Raw genomic sequence first — 27162 nt, forward strand, 5'->3', positions numbered from 1 at the left:
GAGAGGACCAACAATAGGAATTAACCAAAGTGATAAACTCCTATTCACAGGAATGGATGAGAGAAGAAATGGTGCCTCACAGATATAGGATCCCAAGCTTGGTCCTAGATCCTTCCTATGTGTTTATTGTTGATGAGAGAAGTAACTCATCATTGGACATCATCTCCAGCTCTCTTTTTCTCTATTTCATGCTTATAAGCATGTCTAAATTGGAGATAGTAGATGGGTGTGGACTGGGATTCTGAGCCGATAAAATGGAAGAATGAGAATACATAACAAGAGATCGAAAGAAATGGAGAGCTGAAAGACATCAGCATGCTCTCCCAAGCTTCTATACATATACTGTGTCATAATATGGGATGAAGGTTAAATTTGCATTTGGGCCTGCAAGCCTAGAGGGCAAAAAGGAGAAGCAGAGAATCCCAAGAGGACTGATTTCAGGCTTAGCAGTGAAGCATGTCCCGTCACAGTTCTGCCTGTCCATGAAGGCCAATCTGGCTCTTTGCCTTTTCAAGTAAAAATTAAATTTAGTAAATTTTAATTAATTCAATTTAAATTCAGGACATATTACCTTTTTAGCTGTTGTATCAAGAAAGGAAAACTACAGATTAGGGGTATCAACAATAAGCCCACAAGAACTTTTGAAGAGCTAAACATGTCAGTCTATGGGCTCATTTGCATTTAAAATCTATTTTTGCAAGTGAGCAGTCTGAAGTAAAAGATGAAACACTAAACCAGGATCTGTGTAGGACCACTTCATCCAGAAAGGCCATCCATCCATTCATCCATTGTCTTCCGCTTATTCCTCTTAAGGGTCGTTGGGGGGCTGGAGCCTATCCCAGCATCAACGGGTAAGAGGCGGAGTTCACCTTGGACAGGTCACCAGTCCATCGCAGGACCAACACATAGAGACAGACAACCATTCACACTCACAGTCACACCTACGGTCAGTTTAGAGTATCAATCAGCCTCGTCCTCAACTTTTATGTCTTTGGACTGTGGGAGGAAGCTGGAGTACCAGAGAGAACCCACGCAGGCACAGGGAGAACATGGAGACTCCACACAGAAAGATCCAGTACTGAAGCCAGGGACTCAAACCCGAAACCTTCTTGCAGTGCTAACCACTGCACCACCATGCAGCCCCCATCCAGAAAGGCAATGAAATCAAATAAAACATGTGAATCGTGTAATACTTGTCTTCAATATAGTTGTAGCATTTCAGTGACACAGTGTGGTGTGACATTAACCACTCAGGATGGTTAAAAACCAAAGATCACATCACTGAAAGACTTATATTCATGAAAGGCTGATAAACCTGGAGCCTTAGGATGTTACACCATAGACAGACCCTGTAACTAAACTACCTACTATGAGAAGAAAGAGAACTAGTTAAAAGTCAAGTTAGCCAGGACAGAAGAGCTAACTCTGACAGTTCTTACACGACAGCTACATCCCTCTTTCTACCCAAACCAGAAGATTAAATCCAGTGTCTCCTCATTCAGAGTCTCTCTTTCCTCCCAAATTGTCTGACAAGCTCACAGAGAAGCTGACTGCTGAGGTGGAGACCTGTGGTGCGTTGATGCAGTTTCAAAGTAACACCAAAATATATTGTGGTGGCTAACTCTCCAATACTTATATGTCACACCATCTAACATTTGTGGAAATCACTGAAAATGATCAAAAAGAAAAAAATCTGGTAATGTTCAATTGAATAAAAACAAATGTTTAATTTCTTTCCTTTAAATCAGTACCAGTACCTTGAAACCATGGTACCAATATTTAAGGGACTGGTCCTTGGGCAGAGGCCTGGTTAGATTTTGTTTTACATGACATTTTCAGACAAACACAAAACAATAAATGCAAAAGTGATGAGATCAGTCAAAATTGTTTCAGTGTCATGAGATCTGAGGGTGTGAATAATAGCTGGCTGACCTACTGTCCTGAGACCCGTCCCAGGCCAGTAGGGTTGATGGAGAAATCCTGCAGTGCTGCACAGAGGAGGACTGTATTATAAACACAGAGGTTAACTCACCTTCCAAATATTTTAATGAGGAAAGAGACAGACAGTGCTCCAAGCAGGCCCCCGATAGCAAATATAGAGACTGTGACAGACCACAGGAGTGTGGTCGTCTCTTCTCCGATGGGCTCCCCGTATCTCTCCACCCACGTCTTATTGTAGAAAGCTTTAATGTACTGCAATACAAAAGAAAGAAAAATTGATAATATGTTATAGTTATTAAAATGATTTATTTCCCATTTTACACTTAAAGGGAAATTGGCACTCAAAATGTAAATAAAAGTGCTGTGAAATTCAAAGCTTTTTTTTCCTGGGGACCAACAATTTTCCAAGCACTGCAACGCCAGGGATAATCTGCATTAGCTGTATATAAATAATGAAATTATGCATAGATGAATGTCCCTGACTATTCTGTTGCCATTTCCACATCTTTATATTATATTGAAAAGGTAAACCGGCCAAGACATTTAGGTCTGATAGCACAACTCTGTCTTTTGTAACATGGTCTCACCACTATTCATCAAAGACCAACGTATGGTCAACTCCCCCTGACGTCCACAGCCAGATGTTGAGGGTAACACCTCTGTGTCACATGGTTGTGTCTCGAACATTCTCATCTATTTCAACCACCAACGCAGGACTCTGTCCGACAATTTTGTCGGATTTGCATTCAAATCTATCGGATTACCCTTCTACATTGTCAAGCGAGACAGATGGGGTACCCTAAACATCGGCTGTGGATGTCAGGGGGAGTTGGCCAAACATCGGTCTATGATGATTAGGGGCGAGACTGCATTTGCAAGCGCCTGGTGGCCAGGCCTTCGCCCATGGGGCCAAGCTGGGTCCAGCCCTAAAAGGTTACATGGATTCATCCCCCCCACGGGCCCACCTCCCACAGGAGGAACTGGAAGGGTTCAGTGCTATGTGGATTGAGCAGCAGCCTAAGGCGGGGGCCTTGGTGGTCTGATCCCCAGCCATGGAAGGTGGCTTTTGGAACATGGAATGTCACCTCTCTGGCAGGAAGGAGCCAGAGCTGGTGTGAGAGGTTGAATGTTACCGGCTAAATATAGTCCACCTAATCTCGACACATAGCTCCGGTTCAGGAACTCAAGTCCTTGAGAGGGGTTGCACTCTCTCTCCTTTACTGGAGTTTCTACAGGTGAGAGGCGGAGGACCAAGGTGGGCTTTATGATAGCCCCCAGACTCTCTGCCTGTACATTGGTGTTTGCCCCGGTGGATGAAAGTGTTGCTTCCCTGCGCCTTTGGATCAGGTCCTGACGGTTGCCTGCACTTATGCGCCAAACAGTAGTTCAGAGTGCCCACCCTTTTTGGAGTCCCTTGGGAAGGGTACTGGATGGCGCCCTGACTGGGAACTCCATTGTCCTACTGAGGGACTTCAATGTTCACATGGGCAATGACAGCATGACCTGGAGGGACATAATTGGGAGGAACGGCAGGCCCAACCTGAACCGGGGGGTGCTCAGTTATTGGACTTCTGTGCAAGTCGCAGTTTGTCCATAACTAACACCATGTTCGAACATAGGGATGTCCATCTGTGCACGTGGCACCAGGACATCCAAAGTCCGAGGTCTATGATTGATTTCATCGTTGTATCATCTGAAGAGAGGAGCTGAACTGTCAACTGATCACCATCTGGTGGTGAGTTGGATCAGGTGGCAGGGGAAGATGCCACGCAGAGCTGGCAGGCCCAAACGAGTAGTAAGGATCTGCTGGGAACGCCTGGCGGAAGAACCTTTCAAGATGACCTTCAACTCCCACCTCCGGCAGAGCTTCAGCTGCATCCTGGGGGCAGTGGGAGACATTGAGTCTGAATGGACCCTGTTCCGCTCTGTCATTGTCAAGGCTGCTGGGGCCAGTCGCTGCGGTAATCCCCGAACTCGCTGGTGGATACCACAGGGGAGGGAAGCTGTCAAGCTTAAGGAGGCCTATAGGACATGGCTGGTCTCTGGGTCTCCAAGGCAGCCAACTGGTACCAGCAGGCCAAGTGGTGTGCAGCCGTGGCAGTCACTGAGGCAAAACCTCAGGAGTGGGAGGAGTTCGGTGAGGCCATGGAGGATGACTATTGATAGGCTCCGAAAAGGTTATGGCACCGTCGCTTCAGAAAGGCAGCACCTTGCCCACGCTGTTTACCACAGGGACAGGATGTCAACAGGGGAGATAATTGGATAGTGGAAGTAATACGTCGATGAACTCCTCAACCCCACCACCACGTATTCCATGGAGGAAACAGAGTTGGGGGAGGTCTTGGGGGGGGGGGGGGCTCTGGAGGTGGATGAGATCTGCACTGAGTATCTCAAGGCTCTGGATGTTGTTGGGCTATCTTGCCTGGACATCAGGGGCGGTGCCTTTGGAGTGGGAGATGGGGTGGTGATCCCCATCTTTAAGAAAAGTGACAAGAGGATGTGTTCCAACTATCAGGGGATCACACTCCTCAGCCTCCCTAGAAAGGTCAAGGAGGAGAAATGTGGTTTTCGTCCCGGCCGTGGAACCACAGATCAGCTCTTTACCCTCGCTAGGGTAATGGAAGGGGCATGGGAATTTGCCCAAACAGTCTACATGTTCTTTTTGGATTTGGAGAAGGCTTATGACCATGTTCCCATGGCATGCTGTGGGGGGGACTCTGGGAGTATGGGGTGGATGGCCCCTTACAAAGGGCCATTCAGTTTCTCCATTTCTCCATTTCTCCACATTCAGTTTTTTGTGTTGCCAGCAGTAAGTCAGACTTGTTCCCAGAGAGGGAGGGACTCCACAAAGGCTGCCCTTTGTCACTGGTTCTGTTCATAACTTTTATGGACAGAATTTCTAGGGGCAGGCGGATGGTGGAGGGTGTCGAGTTTGGTGGCAGCAGGATGTTGTCTATGCTTTTTTTGCGGGGTCCTCTTAGCTCCATCAAACCACTACCTCCAGATCTTGCTGGGACAGTTTGCAGCCAAATGTGAAGCAGCTGGGATGAAAATCAGCACCTCCAAGTCTGAGGCCATGGTCCTCGGCTGGAAAAGGGTGGCCCGTCCACTCCGGGTCTGGGGGGGAGGTCCTATCTCAGGTGGAGGAGTTTAAGTATCTTGAGATCTTGTTCACGAGTGAGGACAGGATGGAGCGGAAGATTGACAGGCGGATTGAAGCGGTGTCCGAAGTAATGCGGGTGCGAATCCAGTCCATTGTGGTGAAGAGGGAGCTAAGCCAAAAGGCAAAGCTCTCGATTTACTCGTCAATCTATGCTCCAACCCTCACCTATGGTCATGAGCTCTGGGTAATGACCAAAAGAACAAGATCGCGAATATAAGCAGCTAAAAAGAGTTTCCTTCACAGGATGGATGGGCTCTCCCTTAGAGATAGGGTGAGAAGCTTGGTCATTTAGGAGGGACTCAGAGGGAACTGGTGCTCTTTCATGCAAAGAAGAGTCAGTTGAGGTGGTTCGGGCATCTGGTGAGGTAGCCTCCTGGATGCCTCCCTTGGGAGGTTTTCCGAGGATGTCCAACTGGGAAGAGGCCTCAGGGCCGACCCAGGACACGCTGGAGGGATTATATCTCTTGGCTGGCCTGGGAATGCCTCAGTATAACCCCAAAAGAGCTGGTGGAAGTTGCTGGGGAGAGGACAAGCTGGGTTTCCATGCTGAGGCTGCTGCCCCCGCGACCCGGATAAGCGGAGGATGACAAAGATGAAGACAAAGACATGTTAAATACCTAAGGAGACCAAACAAACACATTAAGGCTTGGTCAAATCTCTACTGTAATTCATAAAGCAATATACACAACTAAATTACCTTAAGAATATCAGGTTAGTTGTAGTCCATATATTAGCTGAGTCTTTAGCAGATTTACCAATCGAAGTGTACAGAAATATATCCCTGTTGTTATGGTTTCATATATTCATTACGAGCCATAAAACATAAATTCCACTAGCTGTGTGCGATGGTCTATTAAACAAGAAGCAGTAATTTTTGGTGTTTGGTATACAGTATTTAGTTTATTTGAATTAAATGTATCATCTTCAAATCATGTCACAGGTTATAATCTCTAAATGTTATTTGGCACTAACAGAAGGAAAAATGGAAGGATGTGTCTGAAAAATTAACTGACTGAGGTATATGCTTCAATGAATAACTGAAAATTTTGGCAAGCATCTGAGAGCTTTTTAGCTTGTTCTCATGAATGAAAATGTCCAAAAACATACACAACCACAACAGCATTAGCATTATATTATAAAATATATATGCTTCTCACAGCCATGAAATAAAAAGATTAGCAATGTTACATCAAATAGAATATAAAATTTGAGCTGAAGCTCATGTGAGAACAAGGATATAAAATCTTTGGTCAGACCACGGGTGTCACAGAAGTTAAGGATGCAGAAATATCAGTATCCTGTAAATAGCACACATGATAATATCATAAACATCGACAGTAGCTATTTGCTCCACAGTGCAATTGTTCTCAAACAGAGGAAACCAGAAGAAATTAATTATCATGCTTGTATTGTATTTAAAATGCAATTAATAAGCTAAAAAAGCATTAATATTTTATCAAGGCTTTCTAAACAAACGATTTTGTCAATGATAATCATGTAGGGGAAACATGGTATGGTGAAAGCCCTAAAGTAAGATTCTGAGATACGTTAAATACATGGATGGACATGGTCCTTATGTAATGTTTCCTCTCAGTCCAGCATATTCTCATAATTTCCTTGTCAGAAGCCTTCGGCATGCATATGTAAAACTCATTAGAAACCAGCTTGCACATGTTCATGGCCAAGCACGGCTCCAGGGAAACCTCTAACTGGGTAGTCGTAGAATCTCATACAAATATATATGTTCAGAGAAGACTATTAGTATTCGTTTACACACATTATGAGTCTATTTTCTGTCCATAGAAGTAAAGACTATAACGGTTATATGGTACTTTGGATGCAGTTAATGATAAACGAACAAATTTCACAAATATATCAAGTACAGGTTCTTTTCAGTGTCATTTCCCTTCATCAAGCAGGTCATGTGATCATGTGTTAGGTGAATCACAATGAAACTTTAATATCAGAGGAGCAAATCTCCAACTTTATTTTTTATGTTTTAAAACTGTTTTTGTTTGAAAAATGCCAACATGAATAGACATCAAACTAAAAAAAACATATCATCAGGATAATTCAAAAAGTTGAGGATGGATTTTGACGAAGTTTGGCAGGACGACAGAATTTTTGATGACTGGAGCACCTTGGCGAGGCGTCACGATGGTGCAGTGGTCAGCGCTGTCACCTCACAGCAAGAAGGTTCTGGTTCAAGTCCTGGCTCCAGCACAGGATCTTTCTGTGTGGAGTCTCCATATTCTCCCTGTTCCTGTGTGGGTTCTCTCTGGTACTCCAGCTTCCTCCCACAGTCCAAAGACATCAAGAGGGGACGAGGCTGATTGATACTCTAAATTGACCGTAGGTGTGACTGTAAGTGTGAATGGTTGTCTGTCTCTATGTGTTGGTCCTGCGATGGACTGGCGACCTGTCCAGGGTGAACCCTGCCTCTCGCCCATAGCTGCTGGGATAGGCTCCAGCCCCCCCCCCCCATGACCCTGAATAGGAATAAGCGGAAGAAAATGGATGAATGGATGGATCACCTTGGCAGAGGTGTGCCTTCTCCAACTGCTCTCAAGCTATTAAGATCTCACTGATCAAAAAAAGAAGATTTCTTTATTGAAGGCAGATGTTGCCATCTGATGAACAGGTCCTTCAGAGCATATTATGTTATGGGCGGCATGGCTCAGGGGTAGAGTGGCCATTTAGCAACCAAAGGGTCGCTGGTTCGATCCTCAACCCTGGTGACCATGTTGAAGTGTTCTTGAGCAAGATACTGAACCCATAATTGCTCCTGATGAGTAGGTTAGCGTCTTGCATGGCAGCCTCCACCATCAGTGTGTGAGTGAATGGGTGAATAAGATGACACTGTAAAGCGCTTTGAGTGCTGCTAAGGTAGAAAAGCGCTATATAAATTTGAGTCCATCATATTTTTACAGTAATGGACTTTTCTCTGACTAAATTGTATCCATGTGTGGTTTTGAGCTAACATTGAAGAGCTCTCTGATCTTTGCCCTCTGGTAAAGTAGGCAAATCTTATACAGGGATGTGGCTTGTTTATCTATGTTTGTGTGCATTTTGTAATGAAAGAAGAAACAGTGGGGAACCTCTGCAGTGGTGGAGAAGAGTCAGCAGCAATTTAGTATTCAGTGTGCATTCCTGGTGAGCAGAAGCTGAGAATAAAATGAACAAAAGGCCCCTGCTGAACATTGTCATGATATGAGCAGTGGCCAGGAACAAGGAGCAACTGAATAAACTGAAAAATGACTGACGGAAATACTCCGGCTCTAAATGACTCAGCTGCACTGAGGCTTTACCCCAACCACCGATGGAACTAAAGAATGATAAGAGAAAAAATTCTTAAAATTTTCAATGTTTGGTCCTCTTACGGACTTGAGTGTAAAGCTGTTTTAATAGTAAGCTGTGCACCAGGGGTGGAGAGAGTAGAAGCAAAGTAATTCAGGGTAGGCTATCACGATACTTTGTCCACAGTAATGAAAGTATTATGACACGCACATTAATCGACACATTACAAGATAATTCATCTGCGATACATCAAGTCGGACTCATAACTAATGAGGTGACTAACCAGGATTATCCATCCATCCATCCGTTCATCCATTTTCTACCGCTTATCCTGTTAAGGGTTGCGGGGGGGCTGGAGCCTATCCCAGCAGCCTTTGGGCGAGAGGTGAGGTTCACCCTGGACAGGTCACCAGTCCATTGCAGGGCCAACACATAGAGACAGACAACCATTCACACTCACAGTCACACCAACGGTCAATTTAGAGTATCAATCAGCCTCGTCCCCTCTTGATGTCTTTGGACTGTGGGAGGAAGCTGGAGTACCAGAGAGAACCCACACAGGAACAGGGAGAACATGGAGACTCCACACAGAACGATCCTGTGCTGGAGCTGGGACTTGTATATATATACTTATATAGACTTATATATATATATATTATATATTATATCATATATATATTATATCATATATATATATATATATATATATATATATATATATATATATATATATATATATAATATGCAGGATATATATTCCTGCATATCTAAAGAGCATCTTTACCTCAACATTTGTGTGCTGATAATTGCATATTGATTGATTGTGACAAAGTAGTACATAATCAATATGTTTGGTTAATGATTAATGTATTGACTCAAATTTGTGATCATTAGATGTTCTGGCTGTCACACTACCACTGCCTTGCCATTTATCACACTGTGAACAACTATAAAGCACAAATAAAAAGGAATACTGTGCAATAGGGTTCTTTCTCTAGTATGTTGGAGATGCTGCCTTATCAAAGCCCACGGAGGAACTGCCTCAATATCCAGCATGTTTTTTCAAAATCTACTTTCCTGATAGTATTCAAGGATGAACCTGTGCATCTTCACTAACATATAAAACATCCTGATTTTTAATTTAGTCTAAGCAAAACCTGTTGCAGATTATTTTCATTTCAACAAATAAAAAAGACAAAATTGTATTCTGGCAACTGCGTCATGAGAAAAGTCTTATTTTGACAAGCTGTTTGGTGATGTTTAGGATACCTTGTGATTATTTTTGATTATTTTATTTTGTTTTGAAAATACATTTTGGAATCAGAAATAAATCATAATATTTTGTTTCTATTGCACAAGGCTGTTCAGGTTCATGTTAAACGTGTGTGCTTTGGGCTCCTGGGACTTAAATGCATCACATTGTAACAGTAAATCAATAAATATATACTGCACATATATAATAAAACAACTCCCACAGATTTATAGACAGTAGTAACACAAGTTCACTATCAAGTTCTCATTAAAGACTTTGAGGCATTTAGTATCAATTTAAATAGCTGCTACTTAATGTTACAAGTATAACAAGTAGTAATGGTTGTTTTACCAAATAATCTAAAATTCATACCCAAGCAGTAATATAAATGTAAATGTATACTTCAGCCATTTTAAGAGACAATTATTTTGACATCTGAATTAGCATTCCTTCACGTGTGCTGGCAGCAGAGTTGAGTGTATAAATCAGATCAGCCATGGAACATGTAACTAGTTATAAACAAAGGTATTGACGAATTAAAATCTGAAAACACGTGTTCCAATACAAATTTACAGCCACGCTGGACTGCCACGCCCCTTTTTTTTTAAATTGCAAAATGAAATTTCACCACGATCAATCACAAGATTTTATGTTGGTGACATCATCTTGTCACTTTGCTGAACACACATAACTCTCCTCCAGCTGTCATACGTCTGACAGGAGGTACTAACAATGTCCTTGTACATGTGCTGTCTTCCTGATTATACTTTCTGCTACTCCATCCAGAAGCGGAACTAAATTACAAGTGGCAGCTGCTGTGGTTGAAGAAAGTGACGTTTTGGATGTGTCATTATTGTTTTTTAAGAACAAATTTTCAGTTGTTTTGTGTTAGTATGCATATTTTGTTTTTTTTAAGTTGTATAAGGTTGTGTGGAACAGATGGATGGACATGTCAGTGATCGGCCTTGTTTTCCTTTAATTCAAAATGAGACATCTGTCTCTGATATGTTTCATCACACACAATTTCATAAACTGTGGTTCTGTTTCGCCATGTAAATGAATATTCATGCATTTCTAAAGGTGTTAAAAGGAGGAGAAACTGTGAGAAATCAATCCGGCTTCAAGACAAGAGCGCTCTCAAGAGTGTGACTCACCAGAGCAGGAGCATTGACGACAGAGAGGTTGTATCCGTACAGGAAAGATGAGCCCAGGGCACCAAAGAAGGCTGCGTTCAAAAGACAGGCCGTGAACGTCTGCTATTGAGAGAACACACATAACACACACACACACACGTTCAGACTCATCATACGAACACATTACACTGTCACACTGCTGTTGATTAACATCAAGGTCAGATTCATTTAGTTCCACAAAGGAATCGCCACATGCAGAATGAGGTCCGCAGACCTGAGTTACTTCTCTCCTCTTTGTACAGCAGCACTGTCACTGTTCACTCAGCAAATACTGTATTAATTAGCAGCACGGTGACATTCTCCGTTTAACATAGAAAATTGAGAGATTGTTATTTAAGATCTTTATAATGAAGTATGAACTGAGGGATGAAACAACAGTAAAGAATAACAATCGAAACTTATATGCTACTTGGAAGAGACGAAGCTGGTCATTCGGACTGAAACGGCAAAATCATTAGAGTAAGATGACACTGTGAGTTACAGTAAAATTAATCTTAGTAAAGTTTAATATGTGACGCCTGGCCAGCAATTAATTAAATTCCATAAAACAGAAAAGGTTGGACCAAAAAAACAACAACAACAAAAAAACATAACTGAGATATTGCAACTTGAGGAGCCTTGGCCATTTCAGGGTCTGAAATAATAATAAAAAAGGCTCATTGTAGTTTCCCACAAGTTACATTTATTCCCCCGGGAGAATGAATGTGCTTCAATTCCACGGCAAGGTGCTCATCAGATTATGAAATATTTTAATTGTACCAATGACATTTAGAATCTGGAGGTTGCAGGGTGTTAATAATAAAGGAAGGGAAGTTGAATGCGATGATATTATCACTCTTCCAACAATGCTGTCAGTCCATTTTGATATGACAGAAGAAACTTAGTGGGTGACCAGATACAGCTGACAATCATCATCAGGGGACGATGGATAACTTTCCTGATAATATGAGGCCAAATGGTGTGTTGTTAAATTTTTATATGTTTGGATGTTTACTAGTGTCTCTGCACTCTTTGTCACTGTCAAACTGAAATCACTCTGATCAGAACTTTTCTTGAAATATTCCATCCATCCATCCATTCATCCATCCATTTTCTACCGCTTATTCCTGTTAAGGGTCGCGGGGGGGCTGGAGCCTATCCCAGTGGCTACAGGCGAGAGGCAGGGTTCACCCTGGACTGGTCACCAGTCCATCACAGGACCAACACATAGAGACAGACAACCATTCACACTCACAGTCACACCTACGGTCAATTTAGAGTATCAATCAGCCTCGTCCCCTCTTGATGTCTTTGGACTGTGGGAGGAAGCTGGAGTACCAGAGAGAACCCACACAGGAACAGGGAGAACATGGAGACTCCACACAGAAAGATCCTGTGATGGAGCCAGGACTCGAACATATCATATATATATATATATATATATATATATATATATATATATATATATATATATATATATGCAGGATATATATTCCTGCATATATATATATATATATATATATATATATATATATATATATATATATATATATATGCAGGATATATATTCCTGCATATCTAAAGAGCATCTTTACCTCAACAAACAAAACAACATTAACAACAACTTTAAAAATTGCTTTACGGATTTTTTTTTTCTTAATTTTGGCCCTTGGCCCGCACTTTGAGCAGCCCTGATCTAATGTGGACACACTGACTTGACACAATCACTGCTGATTAGTTGCTCTCAAAAGGAAACCTCAGCCAGGAGTTTGCTGTCTACACTTTTTAAAATATAAAAAAGCTCTTTTTTTAAAATAGGTAGACCTTTTTAGAAACCTTTTTTTCATTCCATTCCATCCATGAAACAAAAATCAAAAGCAGCTAAGAACTCAGAGGGTCAACACGGTAATTTGATTATAAATGTCTAAGTATCATTTTGCTTAATACTGTTAATTACTTGAACTCACTTCAATGACAACATAATTGGACTGATTTATTATTTTTTCAATTGTTTCACAATCACAGTTTATGATTTCCTGTAACCATCTAAAAAAAATACTCCCTGGAGCACTTCGGCATCCGCATTATCCGTCCTGATTAAATAATGTTTTTTTACAGTGGTGATATTGGATGGCATAACTATGACCATAAATATGACAAGCCTTCAACCAGAAAAAAAACATTTGGCAGGACACTGCCATCAGTACATTCCTGAGCCGTAAATCTATGATAGGCCACGGGTCAAAGAAACAACCGAAAGGCACAGCAACACCATCCAGTATGGAGATAAAACACTGTCCGGGCTGAGAGAAAGGATTGCAAGTCGGCTGTAAGACGGGCAGCAAAATTAAAGCAAGAGCTCAAAATGATGAGTGCTGATAAGTAAAGCAAAACAAGGTCGTCTATTCCAGGCGTCCCCCTCTCCGCCATCTTATCAGAGAACATTGTTCTCATCAGAGACTCAGAGTTGAGGTTTACTATTGAAGGCTTACAAAAGCATAAATCCCAAATGTATGTGTGTGTGTGTGTGTGTGTGTGTGTGTGTGTGTGTGTGTGTGTGTGTGGTATTCACATGCACAGAAAATGTAAAATAAAGGACATAAAACAGCTCATCAAGTGACCAGCCACTTCTGTATAAATGACAATTGACCAGTCCACTTATCACAGTACTGCTTTGCGGTAGTTTTAAAGCACACAGAGATTCACATCGTGCTCGTGAATAACAGCAGATGCACTGGCATGGCACCCAAGTGGTTAAAAAAAAAAAAAAAGAACGATTCAAGGCACTGACAATCACACAGCTTCATAGACTGGGTTCAAGCTTTACATGTGGTTTGTTCTTCCTGTATGACCTGAAGCAACGTTTGCCAGCTTCTCACTTTAAAAGTGGATGTAAGGTCCACGTCCTATTAGCTGTTTGTTCATTTATTTAAAAGATATTCAATGAACACTGAAGCAAAGGCAAACCATTTTTATAGAAGCCAAATGTCTAAGCTCTTCATATATATATATATATATATACATAAAATTCTGTCAGCGACAGAGATTGAGAAATAAAGGTTCTTTTATCAGTTCTTTTTACTCTTTATACATACAACGACACAGGAGTGGCGTCAATGTGATATACAACACTTTTAAGAAAACCTCGAGATAATGCAGTCATATGAGGGTTTTTTTTTTTTTTGCAAAACAGTTAAAGCTATTGGGAAGCAATTTCTGGAACTCATGCTTAAGCTTTAGCTTTAGAGACTCCATATTTCTGCCTGGAGAAAACAAACTATTCTATTATGCTGCCTCATTAGTTTACTATTGTGTATGGAGGATTAGACCTGCTACCCTGACCCCTACCACCACTATGTGGGCTTTATTATATTGTTATCTATGATGAGATAATTTTTCTGGACTATAAATCCTGCCAGTGTTATCAATGTTGATGTCTTTGTTTTTTTTTTAACAGATTTTTGAGGAACATGCATGTGCATCTTATCATTTGACATGAAAGGCAATATCAGTTCAGTTGGGTTATGCTTTTATTATTTTATCAAATGTGAAGGAAAAACATACCACAAGAAAATGTTCTGTAGAATTAAAAAAAGAGGGTTTCACCATTCAAAACAAGTCCTCCATGTATGATGCCGCGTCTGCAGGACATGTCGCCAGTAACGGTACTGAGGGGAGGAGTTTCAGAGGTCAGGTGAGAATTCACAGGTTTCACGTTCTCTCTTATAAACTGGCAGTTCACTGCCCTTGATCTTAATAAATAATAAAAAATAACTGCAAGTTAAAAAATTTTAATGTAGTCACTGGACTATAAAGACACATGGTAATTTATCCCCCCCCCCCCCAAAAAAGCCTGCTTTTATATTTGTACATGTTATGTGGCAAGTCTCTGTCATGCTTCATTGTACGAGGCATGAGAGAATTATGAATCTTACTTACTCAATGAATACAGGTGAGAAATATTAGTTGCTTCATGTAGAACAGCCTAAACGTGTAATTCAGTTAAAGATATGGTTAAGAGATTCAGTAGCCTAGTGTAGTTAGGCTGACAACCAACAGCTATCTGGTTTGTGGTTCTGTCGCCACCTTGTGGCTTACTTCATTCCTGTATCCAGTACACTACAGTTCGCAGGACTCTTGTTTTAAATGTCTGACAATTTATACAAGTACCATGAAACCTGCTGTCAAACAGAGATGCTGTGTTAACCCTCTGTATCGTGCCACACAGGGACAGTCTGCTGGGCGCCCATTCCTCATGTTTTAATCAACAACCAAGCTCAAACTTCAGGATGACACAATTGGTTCAGATTATATTGACGTTAATGTGTTTAAATGCCAGGATTCATCATGAGTGTGACCGATCCCTGCGTTAAAATTAATAAATCTGTGTAATACTGTAATTTGCTCGAAAACAAAAATTTCTTGCGTGGAGATTCATTACATCATGGCACTCCTATATACAATTTCTGTTGTTCTGTACAGAACTTCAGGGATAATATGAGTGTTCAGCCTCATATAAGTATTTAGAGGGTGTGTTTTCAGGGCAGTGTTAAGAGACAGGCATAAGACTCTAATTATTAATGGTTGTGTTTCAGGTGTGACATAACTCAAACTAGAGCCACGGGTCATTCACTTGAAAGCCAAGGGTACACCAGGACTTGGCATGTTGCCATTTCAGTGGCCCGCGCATTTCAGCTCTGAAGAAACCAGGCGCCAGGCACATGCACATCTTATCAACCGAAGCCATCAGAGGTGGAGCAGGCCTGAGAGGAGGTGGCAGCCAGTGTTTCCACGTTGTCGGTCATCAATAGAACTGTGTTGTAGTGCTGCGCATCTGCTCATATGATTGACGCAACCTTAACGTAGCTCTTCACACATACAGTAGCACCATTAACCAAAGAACAGTCTCTTCTTCGTTGACGGTCCTAACATTTTCTGGTGTCCCAAAATAGTAATCCATCATGGTTGTGCCACACCACTCCTTTAACACACTGGAGCAGGTGCTGGCGTAGGTGGAACGCAAGTTCACTTGCAAGTTAAAGAGCAAGGGCGCTCAGCATGAACACGTCATATGCGCCAGCTCAAAACTAGCAATGATCCTTGTGCTTGACCACCAGCTTTAATTCATGTGTTGTCATAATATATCTTGCATCACGTTGCTATGGCGAAGTGTCCTGGACTCCAAAATCAGCACAAGCAAAATCATCATCTGTGTAAATGATAGAATCAAGTTTAGATCAGTGGGAAAGAGAGAGGGCGAGAGAGGGCTTCTGCCTGGAAGAGTTCAGCTGCTTTCACAGTGACGCTTGGTGAGCTCAACAATGGGGAGAGCGATTTGGGCCAATGCTGATTCTGCACAATTGCAAACAAAAACAAGTGATTCACCAGTCAGAGATGGAACTGCCACTTATTCAAATATCAGAACTAGAAGATTGTGAAATTTTTTTTATAAATGCCTGTTGAATAAGAAAATTTTTAACCTTTAAATGTTATTTTTACATTAAATTTATAAAAATCTCTTTAAATGAGGAACACAGGTATGATAAGAGTGAAAGTACATTTCTTCTCTCTTATCGTCAACAGTCAGATCACACTGTTTGTAGATGTTCAGTATTACTCAGTGTGCATGTTACAGTAGTAGCATCATTACAAATGTCAAGGAATGTGCACGATATTGTGAATTATTTGATAAATCAGCTCATTTGGAGGAACAAAGGGTCGGACTCTGGTGAAGCTGTATGAATGCCGGGACCTTGCTCATTTGGCACAGTTGGAAGCTGCAGTCAAGGAAGATAAGAAACCATCTGGGTGTGTTTTCTTTATAATCATTATTATTATTTTATTATGTTATTGTTTATTGTTGAGTAACAGGGGGTTGTCAATAAAACTGGCACAGCCTCAGCTGAAGATTTAGATCCTTTGCTAGAACGTGGGTTAGAAAGTCATTTCTGGGGGTTCATGATCGCAGACATTTTCAATGATAAACACTTACTCACACTGCTACACGAAACATCAAACGTTATTTGAAAAAGGTTTTGTCTGCAGAAGAAAGCCATTCTTACATTTGGTATATATTTATATAAACTAGTCAAAAGATATGGCAAGACGTTAAAAAGATGACCCATCATATGAAATTTTTTTAACATTCATGCATCATTCTCTCTATTTTAAAATCATATGAATCATCTCTGAAAAGATAACTTTTGTTTTTCTTTTATTCTTCTTTTCTCTCGACATACATGTCCAACACATCACATGGAAGCATCATTGGTAGTGCTCAAATTAAAGATTCCTCATCGAAATTAATATTACTCAGTTAGTGGTCGACTAATAATGATTTGAATGGAAAAAATAAACGCACCATGATATTATTTCTTTCTACAATCATTATTTGGTGTGTTGTGCTGTTGTGCTGACATCTTTGGTTTGTTTGATTTTGTGGCGATTGGCAGTAAATCCAGAAGCAGATTTTGAGTCAGAGGTTTTATGTCTTGGCGATTTGAATTAAACGCACTTGGGGTTGTCAAAGAGACAAAGTGAAATCTGATAGCGTATGCACACTGGAGAAAAGAATCCACTAACCACCACTTACAGCTGGCTTTTTTCATGTAATACAAAAGGGTACAGGGCTGCACGGTGGTGCAGTGGTCAGCACTGTCGCCTCACAGCAAGAAGGTTCTGGGTTTGAGTCCCAGCTTGGGCACGGGATCTTTTTGTGTGGAGTCCCCACGTTCTCCCTGTTCCTGTGTGGGTTCTCTCTGGTACTCCAGCTTCCTCCCTCAGTCCAAAGACATCAAGAGGGGATGAGGCTGATTGATACTCTATATTGACTGTAGGTGTGACTGTGAGTGTGAATGGTTGTTCGTCTCTCTACATGTTGCCGATGCGACGTGATGGACTTGTGACCTGTCCAGGGTGAACCCCACCTCTCGCCCATTGCCGCTGGGATAGGCTCCAGCCCCCCACCCCACCCCCCCACCCCACCCCCGCGACCCTCAACAGGAATAAGCGGAAGACAATGGATGGATGGACAAAAGGGTACAATGGAATTTTGGAATTAAGTTTCCAAATGGAAAACAAATTATATTCTTATAAGTGAACACAAAATCAGTTCAATTATATACAAGTATAAACTGAACTTATAAATGACATATTTTCATACTTTTGGAGATAATATTAAAAAAAACTAAGAATATTCATTTTCTTGAGAAGTTAGAAGGTTAATCATGCAGGCATTTTTAAATTATGTCATTTAGAGATTGTCCAAAGCAAACAACTCACTTTCATTGAGAGGGTCTGACTCCTCTGGTAAATCGGCTGCTCATCTGGTGTGTTTGAGCTCTGCAGCTGTCTAACAAATTCCCTTGCAGCCACACCCATTCCTTCCAAAACTCACTCTGTTGTTGGAAGGGTCATTTTAGCAGCAGACTATCAATGAATGTTCTTTGTGTCATACACTAAATATGACTTTTGAAGAGTGAGGTTTCTATTATCAGTGTATATTCTGCGTAAGTGGGTGGCATGGCTCAGAGGTACAGTAGAGTGGCTGTCTAGCAACCTGTGACCTTTAACGGATAAACGGTATAGAAAATGGATAGAAGGATGGAGGGATGAATATTCTCTATAAGTAGTCCAGAGTTGCTTGCTGCCAGTGCTGGAAACCCAGTTACAGTTTTGTTTTGTTTTTTCATATTAAAGTTCAGCATCGTGCTTTTAGTTGTTTTATTTTGTGAAATATGTTTCTGCAAACATATATCTCCCCTTTAAGCCTACATGTAGAATAAACTTGTCACGATTTCCATTTGTCTGAATACTTTGCCAGATAATGCAACACTAAAGCAAGTCTGACATGAAGCAGCTAAAATAAATTACACGACGAGTCAGCCTAACAAGGTTGCACGTTGGTTCCAGCTGCTAGTCAGGGCATTTAACCTCAATAATACTAGCAGAACATTTGTTCCACAAAATTAATATATCAGGCCCTATTTTAAGCATGATGCAAGAAGTGCTAGCGTCATTGCTAGCTACAAGCCAGCGCTTATGATGTTTTCACACCAAGTGCACTCACCCTTTAACAAGCAATGAGCTTGCACTCCACCTGTGTGATGCTTAAGTATGTCAATTAGGCATGGTCTGGTGAAACCATGGTTCATTGGACTTTGGAACCCCAGAAAACGTTTGCACCATAGACCAGGAACACGATGCACGGTAACATGGAAACACTGGCCACCATCTCCTCTAATGTCTAATTACTGCCTCTATGCACAGTGCGCTGTGGTTTGTGCTCTGAATCCCCTCCTCTAAATACCAACATGAACACACCGTGAACGCATGGAGCACACATTATGACATTTGCCAACTGCTTGTACTTTATATCACCTACATGGGGCCCACTGTGTTTATCTACTATTTTGTTGGTAAATGCTGCATAAAAACAATATTACACACAAGGTTGGGCTTTATCACGCTGTCATTTCAGTGATGCTAATGCAACATAACAATAGCCCCCTGTTCCTGTCTGCATCACTGTTGTGACAAAAACAACAGTAAAGCACATTCTCACGAGTGCTGTTGTTAATTGAGTTTGTTTTTAATGATGTTCTGTATCATGCAGGCTTCAGCCAGATTTTGGTTTGCAGAGCAGATGTTTGTGTCATGAGTAAAAAGTTATCTGTCTCCACGAACGCATCCTGTCCTAACTTACCAAAAAACAAAGGGTAAATATTATCTGAAAGCAGATGAGTCAAATTACACTACTGTAGTGTTTTCATCACTCCATACATTAAGAGTAAATAACCAACCTTTGCAGAGTCTTTCTCAGAGTTGCTCATCTTGTGGTCAGCTGGGGTTTCCTTTGGTTTATCCATGTTAACGTGTCAAGAACCTTAAATGACAAGGTCATATCACATTAGACACCCAGCATATGCAGATCAGCCATGAGCAGAGGAAGATTTCACAACAAAGAGGGGGAAGTGGAATTTATAATAGAAACTACATAATAAGTGAAACATCTGCTGAAAAGGAAGTATGCCTCGATTTGCTGCAATACTGGAGTCTGTGTACGAGCGCACAGAACAAATCAGCCCTTAGTCACCAGTTTAGGATTTACTTATTAGGAAGAGGAACCCACCAGACTCGTTTTACAACTGGCAGAACCTGTACCTTTCTAGAAAAAAAATTATGTAGGATCCCATACAACATTATGAATACAGTAAAACTGGACTTCTTTTTCAACAAAGACAGGAAAACAGTGTTCCTGATTTGTCCTGAACCACAGTATTGTTTTCACAATAGCGGGAAAGTGTGGCAGTCGGATGGAAAGGATGAGTCTGCCACCTAGTGTTCATAAAAATACATATACATTATTCCTGTCTGGGGTTACACAAGAAAAAATTATTGTGTGAAGACTAATAGTACTGTGAATACAGAAATCCAGGAGGGTTCTGGAATACTGTAATATTAATTCCAAGCTAAGATACATTTCTACTGGATACTTAGAGTTTTTCTATTACAGGACAAAAGCCAGTAAAACAGCCAACAGTCTTCATCTTGCTTCAGGAATGTAAATGTGTCTCTGATTTGATGAGAAGAATGAAAACCAGCAGGACCTGAGTCATGAGGAGCCAGACAGAGGAGCACACTGCAGAGTGAAAACTCATCGCATGAAAAACAGTTGTCATCAGACCTTACTTTATTAAAACTGTTTGATGTAATGGGTACTTTTTAATTGTAGACAATAAAATCCCTTGACTGAAGTTGAAATGTGTGTAAAATCTATGGTGAGTGACAGCAGGAATTCTTTCTGAATGTGTGTCAAAAGGAAGTAAACCAAGTTTTGAAAAAATAAATTTTGCCTAAGTCAAAGAACCATAAGTTGTTTTGTGGCAACTGAGCTGATCATATATGAAGTGTGTGTGTGTGTGTGTGTGTGTGTGTGTGTGTGTGTGTGTGTGTGTGTGTATGCCAGTCTAATAGCGCTTGAGACGAAATACTTGCTAATCATTCACAGGAGTTGGTTGTGTATTATCAGTTTGATGTATGTCCTTCTTTGCAATACAACAAAATATTTTTGAGAAACCATTGAGCAACAGCTGTTTACCGCGATTGAATCAGCTCTTATTACCTGCAGCAGACAAAGATGCTCTGTCAAGTTCAACAAAAGTCCACCTGATGTTTGGTTTTCCAACATTGTGACATTTGTGATCATACAGTCACCTGAGGTCCCTTTAGAGATAAGCTTTCTGAGCAAAGAGGAAGGACCACTAAGGACTTACATAAGACCTGCGTTGTGATCTGATTTGTCAGGCTTGTATGACTTCACGAAGCTGATTGAACCCATATTTTAAAAACATCTTACAAAAGTACTAATTCATGAACTGCCTTCTCTGTGCTCAAAGGATTTCTGTCTTGTGTTACAACCAAATTAAAATTATGAATCTTGTCTGACGCTGTCAGTTTTATTGTAGGTGGAATACAGCAGCTAAAAACCCTTCCAAGAAAAGTGTAGAATCAGTGTGTGCAAACACTACAGGTGTGTATAGTCCTGTCTGATATTGTTAGAGTCCCTCAGACAAGATGGAGGATCATTTTTGATAAAGTTTGACAGAGAACATTATAAGCATATGGGTTGTATATTTGTCAAACATGCTTCGAGCAGTTTACTGCCTGAGATCATATTCATGGATGATCAAATTAAGACAAAAAAAGACTTGCAGAGCAATAAGATCATAACAGACGACTAATTATCACATCCTGAGTCCTTCAGACTCAGAGGGTTTTGTGATCAGGACCAGGGATTAAATGATGTCTTGTCATCCATCCATCCATTTTCTAAACAGCTTATGGATGAGCCTGTCCCAGCTGAAATTGGGCGAGAGGTGGGGTTCACCCTGGACGAGTCACCAGTCCATCGCAAGGCCATCAGGAGCAAGTAGGGGTTCAGTTTTTTGCTCAATGATACTTGGACATGGTCACCGGGGGAAGGGAGGATCGAACCAGCGACCCTTCTGTTGCTAGACGGCCACTCTACCTCCGAGCCATGCCGTGATGCCTTGTCATTCAAAAGCAAATTTCGGTGTCTAAGGAGTAAATCCACTAATTGGAGTTTAATTTTTATTATCTTTTAAATCTGCTTCAAGTGGAAAAATGTCAACATGCAGATAAATTACATTAAGCAAAATTTTGGCAACTTGGTGTATATTTCTTTGTCGTGAAACTGTTTTGAATGTGTGCAAAAGCCAAGGAGCTAAAGCTGAAGTCTTTGCATCTATCAGATCTAGTTTTCTTTTGCATTAGGTATCTATCTAATACCACTTCCTTTGCCAAACAATGCAAACAATATCCAACATTGGTAAAACTGCAAGAAACTTCAACTACTGCTCTACTGCAAACACAGCTCAATGGAAATATTTACATCCTTTTTTGTCACGAGCCATTCATTACTACACAACTAGACAAGAAAGCAATGCTACATATGTCCCACTGGATGCATATCATGTGCAATACAAGCAAATGAGCAGAGAGACAGACAGTGTCATTCTACAGTTCTATGGATGTTAAAGAGAAAAAACTGATACATTTAAATGAGTCTGTCTGGTTACATGTTAGCAGACATGACATGGAGAATATCAGTTTAAAAAAACAGCTCTACTCACGCACGTGTAGGTTATATATTTCCAATGCTGAGTGGACGTCTACTGACTCAACATGAGCTAGACGTGACTTTAATAATAACACTGGTAAATGGTTAACTGAAATGAGTTCCTCCCTCTCTCCACCTATCTGCCTTATTTCATCAAGGCAATCCAAGGTCAGCGACTGGAGATAAATTGATAACGTATGTTAGTTTACTGAGAAGACATGGAATACACTCATACTGCAATGAAATATGAACATGAGCTCAGGGGTGAAGTTGCTAGCGTGCAGCAGTCACCTCAAGAGGAACACTTGTAGTACAATACAACATCTCTAAAGATTAAAAAAAGATTAAAAAAAAAAGATAAAAAATATCCCATTTGATTGAAACTCCATCCATCCATCCATTTTCTTGCGCCTATCCTGTTAAGAGTTGCAGGGGTCTGGAGCCTATCCCACCTTCCTTCACCCAAGGGGCGGGGTTCACCCTGGACAGGTCACCAGTCCATCACAGGACCAACACATAGAGACAGACAACCATTCACACTCACAGTCACACCTACAGTCAATTTAGAGTATCAATCAGCCTCGTCCTCTCTTGATGTCTTTGGACTGTGGGAGGAAGCTGGAGTACCAGAGAGAACCCACACAGGAACAGGGAGAACATGGAGACTCCACACAGAAAGATCCTGTGCTGGAGCCGGGACTCGAACCCGGAACCTTCTTGCTGTGAGGCAACAGTGCGAACCACTGCACCACCGTGCCGCCCCTTGATTGAAACGATCCAAGTTTATTTTTGAGGCTGCAGCTTTAACCGGTTAATGCACCAGAAGGAGGCAACTTTTTAATCCATCACAAGTTCTTCCTCCTCCCGCTGGGTGAACCCAGACAGGGGACCATGCAAGGCGCTTCAAAACAACAAGTGCATGCCCTCTCATATTCGCTACAGTGACAGGTTATAGAAGGTTATAGACCTTGCACTACACACAAGAAAATCTCAACTGAGAAGGTAAACATCTGACGAAAAGGGCACTGTTATGGTGATGAAACATGCAACACTTTAACAGTCAACTACCCCTTTGACCCCTGAGGAGAGCTGACTTTAGTTTAGCTGAAGAGGGTTCAGCCAATTTTTATAGCGGTAAAGAATGTGGGAGCGTTGTATTGGACAGACCAACTTTCACCATGAACAAAGCTAGTCAGCTCATCACTGACTTTCCTGTCACTAGACCAAACATGGACCGCTGGCTAAAGAGTCGATCTTCATTTGAAGTGGAACCTGAAGAAAACATCGGGACCTGAAAGGCCTGGCGCAAACAGTGAATAACTGAGGTAAATGAGCTGCTATATGTAAAATGAAAGGGGCTAAACATTTTAATATTTTGTGTTACAGAATTTCAACTTTAAGGTGCAGTTTCTAATACTGCAGGTGTGCAAGAGTCAGCAGAGAGTGGGATGGCTAATGCTACTGAAGTGTTGCATATGCAGCGTCAGGAGGATGTGGAGGTGCTCGATAGTATGGCAGAAAATAACTCCAGAATTAGAGACAAGTGATGAAATGCAAGTTGAGACCTGTACTCAAGTTCTATAATATAGCTTGGCAATATGACTTCAAAATAATATCACTGCTATATTGAACTGTAAACTTCTTGACAATATATTGCCTATTGATCTTTATACCTATGGATGTTCTCATATGGTCTATACAGTAAATATGTTTAACTATTAATGCACTAATGAGTTATTCATTGTTGTTTATTGAATATTCAAAGTGTTCCACACATGACTTGATAGTAAAATGTCTTATGAAATAGTTGAAAGTCAAAATGATATTTCTTTTTTAGACAGCCATGTGAGTAGTCCATACAGTAAGTGTACACACTGGGGAAAGTATTGATTGAATTAAGTGACATGATCAAGATAAGGTAACCCTTCCCAGCATCCCAGCATGCATGCACGCACGCACGCACGCACACACACACACACAAGTACACACATAAAAAAAGAGTATCAATCCTACATATCAGCGCATTTAATGAGGGACTTTGCCCCTGTTTTGAAAAAAGAGTTTCAGACTCTTAAGTATGGCATGGTACTCTGAAAGTTACAAGTTACTTTCATTGCTATATGCCAGAAAAAACGTACCAAAGAAAAGAACTTCAAAAGGACGTCCAGTAACATTGAGATATCCAGGGTCATGATCTACCAAAACAAAGATATGACTGTACTTACTTTGACGCATGTATGAGATACATCATGTCAGGAGGGAGCTGAAATTGCAGAGTTTAATATAACTGACATCAATTCCATGTTATATGAACCTCTTCGATGTCTCCTACCATAAGAATCAACAATGGGAGCCCCTCCAACTTATCCCCGCTCCACTGGCGCACAGCATTCTTTCAATCTAACGCATGAGGAACACCTCTTTATCCAGAGAAGTGGCTAAAGTCCAAAAAGGATGAGGCCTGACAAGAAGGTCCATAGATCTGAGCTATAACAGAGTGGAGGGCATCTATAGCAGCTGTCAAGGTGTTGGTCCCCCTGTCGGCTGGATTGATCCCATAGAAACAATCTCCAATGGATTCTACTCTACTGTTAACTGAGCCGTTCCAGAACAGGAACAGGATGTGTCTGCTGCTTCAGGAGTTTTTTCATAAAAGCTTGGTTTGTGCCTAAAAAAAACCCTCTCCTCAGGCAGTTTTCACGCTAATCAATGGCTGCTTTCTTCTCTGTCGGTTCCACATTTATAAGATTTTGGTGGTTACGTTGGTCACATTTCTCTAGACTGCATGAAGGAAAGCGCTAATAAATCATAAAGAGAGCACAACAGCTATACATAGTTTTCAATACAATACTGAATTGATTTGTCTGAGCGCAGGATTGCACTTTGAGAATTTGGCTTCAGAAACATTTGTGTCGGGAGTTGACACAAGAAAAGAGATACGGCCAGCTAATGAACTTTCTGCTATTCACTGAAACCACCTTCTGGAGAATTCTTTCTCAGCCCTCAAGTCAAGGTAACAGAAGTATTAAATTTCCCAGATAAAAAGAGAAGACAAACCACAACCAGCTACTTCAATAGCTCAAGACCTAGATTTATCTCATAGGTCACTTCTGACTTGTCTATGTTGAACCCTGGCTTCCCCACTAGGTCAGGGGCTCAGTGTCACCTGCTAATACTGCAGTATCTCTACACAAAAACAACTTTGTATGAAAGCATAAGTACCAAAATACCATGTATGATGACTAAGTAAACATTTGTTACACGAAAGGAAACTCACCAGCCATCCTCAGACTTACCTTGAAGAATCAACAAACAAAGTCACTACAAGTATGTCGATAAAAAGTCAAAATCACATGACTACTGGTTGGCTAACTTAATTTGCTGATGTGAATGAGCCGAAGCCTGGTAGGAGCACCCAGACTTGAACTTGTCTTGTTCAAAATCAAATTAGTTCACAAGATTTGGACTCGCGCCCAAAGAATACACTTAATAGGTATCTCGAGGTTTAGAATTAATTGGCCACCAAAAACAAACCCACAAGGCATAGGTTTGTCTACAATTTAATAGGTAGTTTATCAATTCTTAATAAAAGCTAACACTGATAGACTCTAAAATATAATTATATTGAAGATGGGGGACTGTATTTTGACGAAAAACATAAAAAGGAAGTATGGAAGTAGAGAAGATCCTTGAGATTGGGATACCACAGGACCCAAAACAGATGTCACTGGATCGGGTAGTGTGGACTTCAGCGGGTGGGAGTAGTGGAGTAAAAGAAAGGCAGGTACAGGTACTGGGATTTATCAAACACTTAATATGAGGAAGGAGTCAAAAAAAAAAAACTAAAGGAAAACTAGAACAGGATATTACAACATAAAAGTAAAGCTAAGCCAAAATGTGGAGAAATGACGCTGACAGTACCGGAAATCTAAACTCAGAAGTACTGGTCTAGAATGGAACATATATGGGTTGAGGCAACATACAGGAAGTTTTGAGTGATACTTGACTACAGACATCCCCCCCCCCCCACACACACACACACCATTTTACTTATGTAGCTGCTAAATATGAAAAATCTTATGCAAAGGAAATTCTGCCTCAAACAGACACTGTACCCAGACATATCAAAGAGCGAGCAGAGGCACTGCAGACATAAGTAGAGATCCAATCGTTAAAACTCAGGCGTGCCAGACTTTGTACTAAACTATTTTACAGGCTTAAATAGCAGGTCACGTGTCGCAACTCCAAGTGAGAGCAGAGATAAACACTGTGGGAACAGACAATGGTAATAAATTTAGTGGGAGAGGACCAAACTGATATGGGAAGGTTGAACCAGATACCAATTTTAACAGCAGAAAAAAAAAAACAAACACACAGATTACTGATATGTCCCACAAATACAGTGAATTTTTGTGCTGGACTAAAAATAGATCCTTTCTGTGTTGATTGTGCACCGCTTTTGTGACCACATGACTATGTAAAGTTACTCAGAAGGCTAATTTCTTTAAAAAAAAATAGCTTACATGACTACAATTCTACAATTTCATTTAGCAGATGCTTTTGTCCAAAGCGACGTACAACACAAGCAAGAATTTAGACTTAATCAAGGAAAAGCCCATAGGAAGCGCAATAGTGCTTCAGTTGTGATTTGGTCACAGGTACTGCCATCTAGTGGCAGAAGAAGTGTCGCCCCCCC

General features: G+C 41.0%; 1 protein-coding gene across 19 annotated transcripts in view; it reads right to left on the reverse strand.

Moving 5' to 3' along the window:
* slc2a9l2 (solute carrier family 2 member 9, like 2) overlaps positions 1–27162 on the reverse strand; it is a 116479-nt gene that overhangs the window by 77132 nt on the left and 12185 nt on the right. For 11 of the 19 annotated variants that reach the window (XR_015112060.1, XR_015112059.1, XM_086198696.1 and 8 more), the window contains 3 exons: positions 19627–19709; positions 10808–10909; positions 2033–2193 (listed from right to left, as the gene is read on the reverse strand). Coding sequence is in view for 17 of the 19 variants with exons in the window: in XM_086198696.1 (XP_086054822.1) it covers positions 2033–2193; positions 10808–10909; positions 19627–19692 (329 nt within the window). In the remaining 2 variants the exon portion in view is untranslated. Of the gene's footprint in view, positions 1–2032; positions 2194–10807; positions 10910–14431; positions 14455–19626; positions 19710–19955; positions 20075–22479; positions 22518–24798; positions 24824–27162 lie in introns of those variants that run through there. The other 8 variants (XM_086198705.1, XM_086198704.1, XM_086198702.1 and 5 more) reach the window with 7 other exon arrangements.

The sequence above is a fragment of the Aulostomus chinensis genome, chromosome 3 (genome assembly GCF_037954235.1).
Source record: "Aulostomus chinensis isolate RoL2024-O1b breed Wild chromosome 3, RoL_Achi_v1.0, whole genome shotgun sequence".
Taxonomy (NCBI): domain Eukaryota; kingdom Metazoa; phylum Chordata; class Actinopteri; order Syngnathiformes; family Aulostomidae; genus Aulostomus; species Aulostomus chinensis.